The following is a 13,132-nucleotide window of genomic DNA, read 5'->3' on the forward strand; positions in this document are numbered from 1 at the left end:
GTCCTGCAACAGAAAAGACATTCGTTAAAAAATGGATTTTTTATCGAATAAAATATGGGTACGCATCTTTTTGGGTCACCCTGTAATATTATATATCTACATTAGCCTCAGGAGAGAACATTTCTGGAGCCGCCCCTAATTAATATTGGAGCGATGGTGAAGCCACACACTTGCCTTGATTTTTGTAACCTGAGTAGACTTGACTCCCACTTCCACATACGCATCTGCGCTCATCGTCAGTTCCAACGTGAAACTCGTTTCAAATGTCATAATACCCTGGCGCCGTGTGACTTTACTGTCGGTTGTATCTCAAAAGCTCTTTTGCTCCCCCCCGCAGGCCATCATGTCATGGGGCGCCCTTTACGCCCAGTTGGGCGGCGTCAACAAGCACTCGACCAGCCTGAGCAAGATCTGGCTGTCGGTGCTGTTCATCTTCCGCATCCCCATCCTGGTGCTGGCGGCCAAAAGCGTTTGGGGCAACGAGCTGTCCGGCTTCATGTGCAACACAAAGCAGCCCGGCTGCACGTACCTGTGCTACGACCACTTCTTTCCCATGTCGCACATCCGCCTGTGGTGCCTCCAGCTCATCTTCGTGTCCATGCCGGCCCTACTGGTGGCCATGCACGCGGCCTACCGCAAGCATGGCGGCAAGCGCTCCATGCTGGCGTCCGACGACACCGAGAAACCCAGCAGTGTGGACATGGAGACGCTCAAACGACGGCGGCTTCCCATCACCGGCACGCTTTGGTGGACGTACACGTGCAGCCTCTTCTTCCGGCTCATCTTCGAGGGTGGCTTCATGTTGCGTTCTACTTCATCTACGGCGGCTTCCAGATGCCTCGGCTGCTGATATGCGATCAGTGGCCCTGCCCACACCAGATGGGCTGCAGCATTTCTGGGCCCACGAGAAGACCATCTTCACCATCTTAATGGTGGCCTCCTCCATCATCTGCATGCTGCTCAACTTGGCCGAGTTGGGCTACCTCGTGTGCAAGGCGCTCATGCGCCGCTCTGGCCAACGTCAAAACAGGAGATTGTCGTACAACCACAAGGAGACCGTCGCGCGGGACGGCACCGCCTTGCAGAACAAGAAGAACGAGCTGCCGCTCTCTGCACCTTCTTGGGGCTCCTCCGTGCGCAAGACCATGTGCTGAATGAGAGCGCCGGAACCCAACACGACACCAGAATGGCGTGTCTCTCCCAAGCATGAGCCTATGTCTGGTCTCGATGCAGAAAAGCAATCAATCTTATGTTCACACAAAGGAGATATTTGTCATGGGAAATGGTAGTTTCCCATGAAAATGCCGTATGCTTCCAAAATCACGAAAATCAGACCAGGAAACAAATTTTGCTGTATTTTTTTACACTTTTGTGCAATGTTTGTCCATAAATATGCAAGGGTTCACCACAAAAGGTTGCCTCAAAAACCGGAGAAAGAGGAGCCGTAGGGTTTCATGCATGGGTTAGTTTCAAGACAGGATTATGGTTTGAAATCGGGTTTTAGGCCTGGGTTAGAGTTTCAAACGATTTGTGAGTTTTAAATGAAGGTGTCAAGAATGGGGTTTGAAGACTGGGATTCGGCATTCAGTCCACGGGGCGTCGACGCCACAAAAGCTGTGTTTTATAAGGAAGTGCATCGAGCGACACGATGCTGCCTGCCGAAACAAGCCAGACCTCACTCTCACTCGCTTGTCGAAGTTCGTGCCTATTATGGAGCAGAAACGCAAATTGTCCACCGTGGGGGATCATTTTGATCTCCTTTGGGAGAATAGGGTATTGTAATATCTGTTTGTCGTTATTCGTGTTTTTGAGGGTCTGGTTAGTTGAGTGACGTAATAGAGAGGGGAGGAGCCAGGTTGGGGGGAGATGGGCTCAGGGGGCTAGTCTGAGTGTGGAGCGTATGGGCGTGAGTTGTGGCTAACAGCAGCTCCTGTGAATGTGTCTTAATTGCTGCCTCTTTTTGTTTATTAAATAGCAAACAGATTGCATCGGCGACTGCGTGCATCCTTGACCACATTGAAAGGCATTGCCGTATTTATTCAAATCTCCTTGTCTCAACAAGTGCCTCTCAGATTATGGACATATCTTGTTCCATTCGAATTCAAATTAATTTCAAGGTAACTCTTAGTTTACTATTCACGTTTTATTGCAGGTGAAATGTCGAATTTGCCATACAGAAATATCATATCCCAACAAAAGCACCTCTGCAACTACATCTGGCATGTTACTCATCATTATTAGTTTGTTTTTTGGAAACTGTTCTAAATGCCAATTTTGTTAGGTTTAGTTTTTTAGATGACCTGTGGCAACATTTGGATGCCACTGGTGCAACTTATTTTTCTGAATAAAGATTTTTGAAGACAAAGCCCACAAGCATCCTCATTCACATAATTTTCACATTATTCAAACATAATGAATAATACAATATGAATGCATAGATGTCAATGATACTGGATACGCGTTGTTATCAAATCACTCAGTTCAGTCTATCAAGTGGGTTGCCTGCAGGTATTTTGAAAGTCCAGCAGGTGGCAGTGGTCAGCGACACCGTATCAACACAGTATCAACACAGTGTGTCATTGTGTCAACAGGCTTCATGACACCTCATGGACCCATCTCTAGTCAGCAGCATTTTATGATGTAAAGGCAGGCATGTTTAACCGACAATACGGTATATGTACTGAAGCACTTCTTCAATGGATTGTTCCCTGTCCTGGGATTTTGAGTGTGTGTGAGTGTGTGCGTGTGCGTATGCGTGTGCGTGTTTGTGTGTGTGTGTGTGTGTGTGTGTGTGTGTGTGTGTGTTTCGCCTTCCGACTTGTTGTGACAACACTTCTCACTTCCCTCAGTGATCGTGTTTGTGGAAGAGGTGTGTGGAAAGCAGCGATGGCTCAGCTGTGCGCGTTCGCCGTATTGCTCGCTGCGGCCAGCACGCTCGGTGAGTACGCTGACATTTGGCTAGATTCACGTCATCCGTTTTTTTAAATCTTTATGATGTAACTCGTGTGGTGATGCCCTTCATACGGTGATGTCGGATTTTGATGCGGTGTCATCTGAGGGGTTGAAGGTCACGGCGCAGTTCAATGTTGGTTTTCGGCCTCGCCGCTTACATGCAATCATTTCTCCAGATTCGCTGAACATTTTGATGACACGATGGAGCATGGATGATAGAATTCCCAAATTCCTTGCAATTGTACGTTGAGGAACGTTGTCCTGGCTTAAACCGTTCGACTTTTTTCTCACACAGAGGTGAACCTTGCCTCATCTTAGCGTGTGAATGACAGCGATTTGGGGAAGCTCCTTTTATGCTCTGTTCACCTGCGGGATGTTCCAAACAGGTGTTTGATGAGCATTCGTCAACTTTTTCTTTTGTTTTTTTGCCCACCTGTCCCAGCTTTTGTGCAACGTGCTGCAGCCATAAAATTGAAAGTTAATGATTGTTTTTTCAAAAAGTTGATCAGTTTGAACATGAAAGGTTGAGCATCATTTGCAAATCATATTATTCTTTTTTTTTTTCTGTTGAACGCAACATCCCAACTTCGTTGAAATAGGGCTAATAAATCCTTATGTGATGTTGTGTACGGTGTATTCATTTTATTCTCAAAAATACTTTTAATTTATGATTGGCTGGGAGAAATCACATTGGTCATTCCAGTGAGCTTGACGACATGGCTACTGGGTATGTATCATCACAAATAGGAGGCTCAGCACTAACAAATGACACTCCTTGGCAGAGGTAATCAGGTGCAAATTTTCAGTAAGCATCCTTTTTTAAAAATTTTTTTAGGTCAGTGTGTCACCTAAATGAGGTCAAGTGAGGTCCATCTTGTTTGAGCCTCCAGCAAGGAAATTAAGTTTACGGGGTCATTTGTTGAACTTTACCAAGGCAAAATTCAGATTTTCAAAATTGATGAGTTTACAAAAGTAAACGATTGTTTGCCAAATTGCCAACAAATTTAGATTGAAGTATAAAATAGGCATTCCCAGAATACAAATGTACAAAAATGGAAACTAACAAAAAAAAAATCTTCAAGAGCAAACTAAGATTTTACAAACATAACTACTGATTTAGTACATTTGAAATTTTGTTAATTTGTTCATTTCTTTCATATTTTCCAAATTTATTGTACATATTGAAAAATTATTCTCACATTTTAAAATATTTTCTTTATGCTGATGAACGGGTTTCACATTTGATTTTTTTTCCCCATAATTTTGATTCACATTGAATTTTTTTATCCACATTTTAAAATTATTTTCATTTTTATTGTTATTATTTTTAAAAGTGTGTTTTGCAGTTTAAAATTTAGTTTTTCATTTTTTAAAACGTTTAAAACTTTGCTGCTGTAAATTGGGAATTTCTCCATTGTGAGACGATTAAAGGTTTTCTTATTCTTATTAAACAACTTGCTCCAGATCAAGATGCTTATAGTTTTACTGTTCCCAAAAAGTAAAGTTTTCTCAATTTTTTTTTAATTCAGATTTATTTGTGAATGTTACTTTTTGAAGTTTTTTTTCATTTGGTTCACACATTTTACCCAATCCAAAACCTAAAATAATATACAGCAATGTAGTTCATCATTTGTAATTTTTGAAGTCACACAGTAAACTCGAGCGTATGTCTGTGCTTCCTTTTCCGGCCACAAGAGGCCGCCAGACACCTACCATGTCAGTGTGGGCCACTTGCTGCTGCTCAAGTGTCCGGTCATGGGCTATCAGGGCAACGTCACGTGGACCCGCTTCCTGACCTCTCAGCGGAAACCACAGTTCTAAAGTGTAAATCACAATTTGCTCGCTATGGCCGGCCTGACCGGGTGATCAGTGACTGTGGGCCACAGTTTGAGAATGACACATTCAGAAGATTTGCAAAAGAGTGAGGGTTTGAACATGTTATGTCTTCACCAAGACACCCGAAACCAAATGGCAAGGCTGAATCGGCTGTGAAAATAGCCAAGAATCTGTGTAAAAAAGCTGCTGGTGCTGGCTCTGATCCCTGGTTGGCTGTATTGCAGTGTAGGAATACCCCTTCAGACAACATGGACTACAGTCCAGCTCAATGACTGATGGCCCGTCAGCTGAAAACGCCACTTTCTGTTTCGGAGAGTCTGTTGGAGCCATGCATAGTGACGGGTGTTACGGAGAAGTTGAAGGCTAGGCATCAAAGAGCCAAGCTGTTGTATGACAAATCAGCTAGAGATCTGCCAGAACTAAAAATTGGCCAACCACAATAAGTACGCAGCCTTTGCCTGGAGATCGGACCGGGAGATGGAGAAGAGGTGTGTGTCTCCAGCATGCGGGCCCTCGGTCCTATTTAGTGGATGTGGAAGGCACTCTGTACAGACATAACAGAGTGGCTCTGAGACCAGCAGGACAAAATATGGCTGAGAGACGAACGGAACAAAACGAGACTACAAGACCAACAGGACAAAACCTGACACCTCCCAAAGCACAGGAGAGTCAGGGCAGTGACTGTATGAGGGAAGAGAACGAGAGCAAGGACAGGACAAACGAACAAGGTGAGGAAAAGACGCAGATGGACACAAAGGGATCGTCCCAGACCAGCAGGGGTCGGATAGTGAAACCACCCCAAAGACTCGATTTATAGAAAAGCTAATATTGTTGATTGTTGTGTTGAATTATAAAAGGGGAGATGTTTGGGGACTACCCCCCCCCCTACCGTTCTAGTTGAGATGGTATAACCCAAAAGGCAAGGTGCCGCTTGCTACTGTTATTGCCAGTTGCCATTCATTCTACTAAAGCATCAGTCAAACGACATCATGTCTTGTGTCGTTGTTAGACAAACAAGCTGCTGCCATCTAGAGGGCAGAAAGACGCATGTCACGCTGTTACACACTGACGCCCTGACCGGTACTAAAGTTTCAAGGACAAGAAGACAGTCCTCATTGCATTGTCTTTTTTAACCAGGAGGACACCTTTCGGGTTGTACACAAAGCCGGCAATTTTTGTAAAATGTCCTTTTTATTATATCTGAGGATAATTCTAAACTGGAATATACTGTAGATTTTCAAACAACCATACACGTACACACACAATGCTAATGAGGGAAGCATATGCACTTGATTAAGAACCTTATGGCAGTAGTCAGGGTCATGAAACTTTTTACAGAAAACACTTTTTTTTCCCCATTTTGTAGGACAATGCGCAGTTGTGTAGTCACTGTAATCTAGGATAGGGACTGCCTGGTAGAAAGGCACAATCTTTCAGGCTTTTCCTTCAGTGTATTTTTCTTAACTGATTTGCAGCAAATCACAGAACGTATACATTGGTTAGCATGGTAAGCACTGTAAACCGAGGCAGTTAAGTTTTTCATACAATTGGACAACTATGTCAAGTTGAAATTAATCTTCCATGCATACCATCTTGGACTCTTTCCCTGTCAGAGAGGTGACATTCCATGTCTGTGGAGCTAGTTTCTTTTGCCGGGGATCGGTTCACCTTTGGCCCAGCTCACAAAGCACCTGACCCCTTTGGCGACTCCTACAGGTGGTGAGTCCTTGGAATCAGGGACCCACGTTTTGTCTTCAGGCTGAGCCTGGCAGGGCCCTATATGTGCAGGCTTGGTCACCAGGCACTGACTAACAAGCCCTACCTCCAGGCCTGGCTCCAGCAGGGGACCATGGTGACCCACGTCCGGGCAAGAGAAAACTCCATTTGTGTTATTCATCATAAGGGGTCATATGAATCGTGCTTTGTCTGGTGTTTGACCAAGGACCTGTTTGCCATGGGTGACCCTACCTGGGGCATCAAGCCCCAGACAACGATCATGAGTAGACAGAAACTCCTCCACCACAACAAAGTGTCAACTCACGGAGGGGGAAAGCTTATGCGTGATTATAAATTGACAAAGATAAAAATAAAGGACATGTTCGCTTTAATTATATTTTGTTTCAGTTAGTTAACTAGACGTAAGATGACTTTTCGGTTAGTCTTGTTTTTTTTTTGTAAAGCATTTTTATTTTATTTCTGTAACCAAAAAATAAATAAATAATAATAACATTTACAGAGCCCACCAGGGGACATCACAAGAATATTTAAGATTACAATACAATGCAAAACTATTGCTTCAGGTTAGCGTTTTACTTGATGTTGTAAGGTATAATTCTAAACTACTTTCTCAGCTCCCTATGTATTATTATTATTGTTATTATTATTATTATTGTTATTATTATTATGTACTATGTAATATTATATATCTACATTAGCCTCAGGAGAGAACATTTCTGGAGTCGCCCGTGATTAATATTGTAGTGATGGTGAAGCCACACACTTGCCTTGATTTTCGTAACCTTAGTAGACATGAGTCATTGTCATGAATGCAATTCTAAATTGTACAGTATGAAGGTGCTGAAACCGAAATAATGACAGCAACTTATTATATGATGAATATATGGTGCATATGGGACCAGTATCGATTCAGCCAACATTCAATTACTTTTCGATTGCTCATCTTAATAGCACAGATGTGTTGTCATGACAGTGGAATGGATAGCACACTGTAAAGAAAAAAAATGTTGGAAAAAATACATATATTTTTGTCACAGAATGCTGCATGTCGAGTAATGCACAGTCCCCAAGCTTAATGTGGCAATGATGATTTATTGATGTTGAAATGCTACACAAAGCACCTTTACATGTTCGGACTCCACAAAGAAAATCCTCACTGACAGAGATTGTAGGGCGCCCCCTTGTTTTAGGAAGATGTCAAACAGGCATGTTGCTGTTTATTTATTCATTTATTTATCCAACAATGTGATCACGCAGATCTTTTTTTTTTTTTTTGTAAGAAGGAAGAACAGAAGACAATGCGCAAACAACCTTGTCCCAGTCGCTGCATGTCTGACTTCACGTTATATCGCCTACGTTAGAAGATTCAGTAGTATGGCACCATTTCCAGGCTGTCATCGTGTCTTGTTCTCATTCGTGTGAGCTGCACTATTTACACATCGTTAAAAAAGAAAAAAAAAAGAACAACAAAGCAAAAAGAAATAAACTGGACAAGGGAGCAAGTGTCACGAAAACGGTGTATGAAACTATAGTGACTATGTACACGCCCGTAATTGTTTTTTTTTTTTCATATTTACAGAACACATATCTGTCTTCACATCTTTAATAAGTCACATCAATCATATTAAATATAGCAAAAAAAAAAAACCTGTTCTGCTGTAGAAAAAAAAAAGAAAAAATAAGCGGGAAGGAAATGAGTCAATCCGAATGACATGGAACCACGTGTGAAACACATTTTAACATAAAACAGAGAGAACAATAATATTAATACCACTAGTAATGACATTATCGCAACAATTTAAAATCTCTTTTCAGCATCTCTCCTCTGCCGCCCACCATCACTCATCAGCCATTTTGTAAAAATTCAGTTTTAACTACGAATAAGAAACATTCACAATAGTGTCCTTCCTTTAGGGATCGCCACTGAATCCTCACATTTGGTTTTGCTCCTAACTGCTCCCTAAAGTCGTATTAAGTGATCAGTAGGCGCTCCTTTTTTTTTTTTTTTTTTGCCGCAAAAGTATCTCTTTAAAAAAAGTGTGCCGACTTCTCAACTCGGCTCTTGAGTCACTCAGATGACAAGTCAGGTGACAAGATTGATACAATCTTTTTTATTCTGTGCGTCCACGATCTTGTACAGTGTATATATCTTGCTTCAGTTCTTATGCCTCCTGGGGGTCATTTGTGGGTACCAGGGATGAACATATGACTACATTTGCTCCCTCCGGTCATTTAAGTATTTATTTGTGAGATCGTATTTCATATTCGTTTTCATGGTTCGTGTATATTTCTTCCCATAGATATGTTTATTTGTCTATTTCTTCAAGAAATTGTTTCATTAACTTTTTTTTTTTTTTACAAATGCTTAATGAAGACTGACTCGACAACGCCTTTTCTGATTGCAGCTAAATAACGCACGCCACTTTTGCACCATTTGTCAAACATCACCTCCAAACAATCTCCCGAATTCTTCACAATCAATGACTTGACTATTCATTTTCAATCTAATCCTTCGGCGGTATTGCGATGGGTTCCGAGGTGCAAGAGGGCGAAGCCTGTGCTTTACAAAAGCAAAATCAACGTAGCAAAGAGAGGGTTCGTGAATCGCGTGAAAAGAGAAAAGGAAAAAAGAAAACAATGTTATGTCGTATACCACCTCGCAGTTTGTCCAAAAATTTGGAGGAATCAGTCGTCGTACAAAAACTTTATTGAACCCACGTCACTCGGTCGTCTGGCTAGCTGCTATTGTAAAGTTGATTTTAGAAGTGGAGTCTTTTCTTGTGATTAACTTTTACACTTCGGTGAAAAATGCGAGGCTGCTATTCGTCATTGAACATGAAAGTGAATGTTCCATCATCTTAATATTGCCTCAACATCGGTTCAATTATTTTGACACACGTGTGGCAGCTAAGAATGGCAAATGTTTCTTTTAGCATTGCATGTTGAGATAGTTAAGGTTTTGCAATTCACTTTCGATTGTTCATGGCATATTTTTTTTTTAATCTCAAGAAATGAGTGGGTCAACCAGCGTTTGAAAATGTTTTTGTCATAGTTTTGGAAAGGAGTTGTTGTCTCACGCCACCTATCTAGACTCGCTTTATCCCCTCTCATCCTCTACGCCACAGGTGTCAAAGTCAAGGACCGGGGGCCAGATCTGGCCCGCCATATCATTTTATGTGGCCCGCGAAAGCAAATCAAACATGTCAAGTTCCATGATGCTTGCTAAAGTCTGAACCAAAATTTCAAATTGTCAGATGTAATCTACGATAACAGTCATTATTCTTGACTTCTGATTTTAAAAACTAGTTATCCATCAATTTGTTGTGCGCCGTGTATGTAATATGCGAAGGTGATTAAACGTTGATATGGATTCCCGAAATTCATTACGGCCCACCAAGGGAAACCGTAACTAGAATGTGGCCCGCGACAAAAATGAGTTTGACACCCCACCTCTCCGCAATGTAAGAGTCCCTGCCTGACATTAACCAGCAATTAGGTGATTCATGCTTTGTCCTCTATTCCTTCTCAGGTTGACGTTTGCATTACATGTCGAGTAAAATAGAGTGAAGTGTAATACTTCAAATAAAGGTAAAGAACTGTGCACGCCTAATGAATATGAGCAAGCAATACGGTGGCGCTCAAGTTTAAAGGAAAAGCTCAACACAGGTCCAGTGGAACTTGGGACCAATAGAGTTCCACAGGTTTTCGGGGGGCGCTGGTAACACAGGCAACACCACTGCAGGACAAAGCAATTTTTTTCCCTCTTTTGATTTGTGTATGAGAATGTCTTTTATCTTCAGAACAATCAAGAACCCATTATTGCTGCAACCTATGAATAAATACATAAATTCTAAATAAATCCTCTAATCAGGTCAGTTCAATGCATTTAACCCAAAAATCACTCCAAGGTTAATGTTGATCAACATGGTCAACAATAATAACAATTTTTAAAAAAAAAACAACAACAACTATATCTGCTGTATACAGTAGTTCAACTTGAGAATTATAAAGAGAACATGAAGAATTGTACAGAAATGTTTGTGCTTGCGATCGCGTCATCTGAAAATGGATGCCAGCTTGGCGATTTAACATCAGTAAAAATAAAACAAAACCAAAACAAAACAGGTTTTGTTTTGTCCTGACTGCAGAGCTGCTGCGTTAAATGGCTGCTTGAAATAAAGTGCAGGATGTCATCCAAGCATCGTTTCCTTCATATTCTAGACTTCCTTTCAAACATGTAATCTCATTGTTGACGGGGACAACTATTCAACAAATAAATGAAGCACTACATCTTACATTCTTGTTGCATGACGGGACCACTGTTTGTTTGCTCGCTTTTGTGCTTTTTTTAAAAAAAAAAAATGTGTTTGTTTTTGGAGCATCGAGACGGAAAGTGAAGCAAATAACCAAATGACGCTCACCCTGGGACACTTCATTAGGTACACCCGCACATGCTGTAGAAAAGTCTGCCTTCTTAAATAGAAACATGCTCAAGTGTTAACTCCGCTAAAATGATGTTTTCTTTGATGTTTATTGTCTGGATTAGGCCAATGATTTCAACAACTGCCATGAATCTTTGTCGTGGGGATGTGGGGTGTCGCAAAGACAAGCAAGCAATAACCGATTCAGTTATGGTACAGAGGTGCATTTTCTGACATATCTATGCAGGTATACAAATAAAATCCAATTAGATCAGTTCAACTTTGGCGGTGGTCTATACCCTATAAAGTGGCCATTCTACTCTGGCGACATTTTTACCCTATGTTGGGAGAGACGGGACTTGAGTGAACGTTCACATTAAATCTAGTGGTGCCGCAAGTAGCACAAATGTATTCCTATTTAGTGACACCCACATCCTCCCCCAAAACATGGTCCGATCCTCTCCAAATTTTACAGAGTGACTTAAGTAACGAGCCAAAACCTGACTGCATCACGTCAATCATAACTGAGCATCATGAAAAAAAAAAAGCTTTTATATTGGATTTGATTGTCCAGGTGTATCTAAGAACTGACGGGTGAACGTACGTCATCAACAGGAAGGACCGCAGATTTTTTTGATGGAAATATGGATGAAGTAAAAGTTGCATTTAGTGCTAAAGCCTCCCTCCCTTTTTCCGCTTGAGTGTTTCTGTACATTCATGAAGCGCAAACAAACACACCGACTCCAAACCTGTTTGTTCATCTGCGACTCCTTCTCTAAAAGAAAACCCTGAATCATCTGTCACATCTGGATTCATTCACATAACTCTCTAACTGCATTATTGTAAACAAAGGACTCTTATGATAGTATAACTTGAAAAATAATACAATGATCGCTGAACCCCCATTGGCCAAAAAAAAAAAAAAAAGGACAGCATTTATTCGTTTTGTTCGTTATCTCTGTGTTATAAGGCTGGTCCATTCATTGTGTGTGTATGTGTGTGTGTGTGTGTGTGTGTGTGTGTGTGTGTGTGTGTGTGTGTGTGTGTGTGTGTGTGTTCGTGTTCATGTCTCTGGCCATTTGCGGAGCACAGAGCCAACTGGTCACAGGTAGAAGCCAGTGGCAGGTGGATCAGGGAGGCCAGGCAGAGTCTCCTGGCAGGGTATCTGGACAGCAGGGGGCGTTGTGCCATTGGTCATTGCTGCTGGGTATGATGTTGTCGTCAGGATGTGGCCATTCTCCACCTGTACGGTACCAGAAGGTAAGAACAGAACGGCAGGAAGTGATGCAATGTGGTGAATATATCGCGCAACATTTATTATACATGTATTTTATTTATTTATTTATTTATTTATTTATTTATTTATGACCCAGAAGCCCGGTGGGCCAGTGGTTAGCACGTCGATCTCACAGTGCAGAGATACCGGGTTTAATTCTAGCTCCGGCCTCCCTGTGTGGAGTTTGCATGTTCTCCCCGGGCCTGCATGGGTTTTCTCCGGGTACTCCGGTTTCCTCCCACATTCCAAAATCATGCGTGGCAGGTTAATGGAACACTCTAAATTGTCCCTCGGTGTGAGTGTGAGCGTGGATGGTTGTTCGTCTGTGTGCCCTGCGATTGGCTGGCAACCATTTCAGGGTGTCCCCCGCCTACTGACTGAAGACGGCTGGGATAGGCTCCGGCACCCCCCGCGACCCTTGTGAGGATAAGCGGATCGGCAAATGAAAGAATGAATGAATGAATATTTATGACACATCCCTGATTGGATTGTCAAAGAACACTATAAACAAGAACAGTTCCTCTTCATATACACTGGATCATTGGCAGGTTACTCTTGCAAAAGAGACTTTAGAACCTCAGATTTTTTTTTTTTAAACCTGGTTCAATCAGCAAAATCGTACTGCATCATGCTGAGAGCTGTGTCTCATACTTTGACCCTCAGAGCTTGCTGAATACCAAAATACAATGCCTCTGGGTATATGTGGCTGGTGAAGTACAGCAGTTTTACAAAGTTCCATTTTCTGAAGTATCTCGAAATATAATGGTTGACATTGTCGTACATGTTACACTACTAAACTAAGTTTCGACATATGTATTGTCCCCCCAACAGAGCTATTTGATTCCAAGCTTTCCTTCCACCAGTGCTTCTGGAAAAAAAAATGTGTGCGGATGTCAGTTTTTATTTAGCC

At 41.9% G+C, this 13,132-nt stretch overlaps 1 protein-coding gene and 1 pseudogene across 1 annotated transcript in view; one reads left to right on the forward strand and one right to left on the reverse strand.

Moving 5' to 3' along the window:
* The first annotated feature begins 340 nt into the window (after positions 1-340).
* On the forward strand, positions 341-1,372 carry LOC109519242 (gap junction beta-2 protein-like; annotated as a pseudogene).
* Positions 1,373-10,881: 9,509 nt separating this feature from the next.
* LOC109519234 (aryl hydrocarbon receptor-like) overlaps positions 10,882-13,132 on the reverse strand; it is a 42,543-nt gene continuing 40,292 nt past the window's right edge. Inside the window, exon 11 of the mRNA XM_019875645.1 lies at positions 10,882-12,189. Coding sequence (XP_019731204.1) covers positions 12,049-12,189 — 141 coding nt within the window. The 3' untranslated portion in view covers positions 10,882-12,048. The remainder of the gene's footprint in view (positions 12,190-13,132) is intronic.

The sequence above is a fragment of the Hippocampus comes genome, unplaced genomic scaffold (assembly GCF_001891065.2).
Source record: "Hippocampus comes isolate QL1 unplaced genomic scaffold, H_comes_QL1_v1.1 scaffold234, whole genome shotgun sequence".
In the NCBI taxonomy this organism is placed as follows: domain Eukaryota; kingdom Metazoa; phylum Chordata; class Actinopteri; order Syngnathiformes; family Syngnathidae; genus Hippocampus; species Hippocampus comes.